Below are 1,511 nucleotides of genomic sequence, written 5' to 3'. Positions count from 1 at the left end.
TGAGCCCTCATGCCATGAACAAACGTCCATGGCCATCTGTGGCAGCTGTGGGGGACACCCACCATGCCATGTGGCTTCCTTGATGTGTCCCCATCATGTCCAGCTGGCAGGAGCAACAACAGGCAGAGCTGTGGGATGGGGGAAATTCTGGCTACCATGGTGGTCCCTCCTCCGTGGCAGCCTGGGCTCCAGTCATGCCTGTGGCTCCAGGAGCTGCAGGGCGGCCTCTGCCCCTGTGCCAGAGCCAACAGGTCTCAGCCATGTCCCTTTGCCTTTCAGAGAAGCCTGGCACCTGTCCACCTGTCAACCCAGGCATCCCCATGCTGGGTGTCTGCACCAACCAGTGCAAGACTGACTCCAACTGCTCCGGGAACCAGAAGTGTTGCAGGAACGGCTGTGGCAAGGTCTCCTGCGTGACGCCCCTCCACTGAGGTCAGTTGGGTGCATGCCAGCCCCAGGAATCCCACAGCACTGCTGCATGGCACCCATGTGCCCATCCCACTCATGGTCTCTGCTCCTTTGCAGGTGCAGCCACCTCCTGCCAGCCCAGCCACAGGGAAGCTGCTGCCTGACGCCCATCCCGCACACCCTGGTCCTGCACCTTTCCCCCCAGCTTGGAGCCTTCAAGCCTCCGCTTCCTCCCTGGGGTCCCCTGCCCAGGGCACACCACAGCCCCCTGCTCTCTCACCAATAAAGCAGCTTCTCCCTGCCACACCATGGCTGTCTCTCCATCCTGCGCCGTGGCCACCTCTCCATCCTATGCCATGGCTACCTCTACATCCCACACCAGGGATGCTTGGAAGGGCTCCACACAAGAGTCAGCATTGACTGGCTGCATCATTTCTCCAAGAGCCCCCAGCCTGTACCCTGCCTGGGGCTGTCCCATGCCCCTGGCTGTCCAGGCACACTGGCTCCTCCACCTCTGCACAGTCATATTAAGAGCAGGGCCATCAAGGTGCAGCCATGTCCATGTCCTATCAGAGCAGAGGCTCTCTGCTCCATGCTCTGCAATGGCTGGGGGGCAAACAGGCTGTAGAGTGTGCCCTTACACGAGTATCACCCAAACCCCTCCTTGCCATGCACACTCCCAGCCTGGCAGTGGCACGCTGCCCATGGCCAAAGCCTGAAGAAGCTGTGGGCAGCCCACATCTCTCTGCCCCATGCCTTCCTGGCACCTCCTGCTCCCCACAGGGCTCTGGGGGCCCTGCCCCTTCTGCACCTGCCCCACTCCTGCTCCCACCCCATGGGACAAGAGCAATCATCCCACCTGCCTGAAAGGGGCTGGCACCCCCAGAGCGCCCCCACCAGGACTAGTAAGCCCCGCACCCTACCCAGCACTGCCCAGTGCCGAGTGCCTGGTGCTGGTTCCCCCTGTCCCAGTGGTGCAGGCGCAGGTTGGTGTACCCTGGCACAGTGCCACAGCTCAACAGCTCTCCCCATTCCATGTGTCCCCACAGGGACCGGGTGGACACCGAAGAGCGGGAACAGGACACTGCCCCTGTGTCCCACCC

The 1,511-nt window shown here is 62.4% G+C and overlaps 1 protein-coding gene across 1 annotated transcript; it reads left to right on the top strand.

Annotated features, from left to right (window-relative positions):
• Positions 1–279: 279 nt before the first annotated feature.
• Positions 280–431, top strand: WFDC2 (WAP four-disulfide core domain 2; the record flags this gene model as incomplete). Its single annotated transcript, XM_009077049.1, has 1 exon — positions 280–431. A coding segment is annotated over one exon (152 nt), but the record flags the coding sequence as incomplete, so codon positions are not given.
• Positions 432–1,511: the final 1,080 nt, after the last annotated feature.

Source organism: Acanthisitta chloris, unplaced genomic scaffold, assembly GCF_000695815.1.
Source record: "Acanthisitta chloris isolate BGI_N310 unplaced genomic scaffold, ASM69581v1 scaffold13406, whole genome shotgun sequence".
In the NCBI taxonomy this organism is placed as follows: domain Eukaryota; kingdom Metazoa; phylum Chordata; class Aves; order Passeriformes; family Acanthisittidae; genus Acanthisitta; species Acanthisitta chloris.
This window is presented reverse-complemented; position numbering and strand designations above follow the sequence as displayed.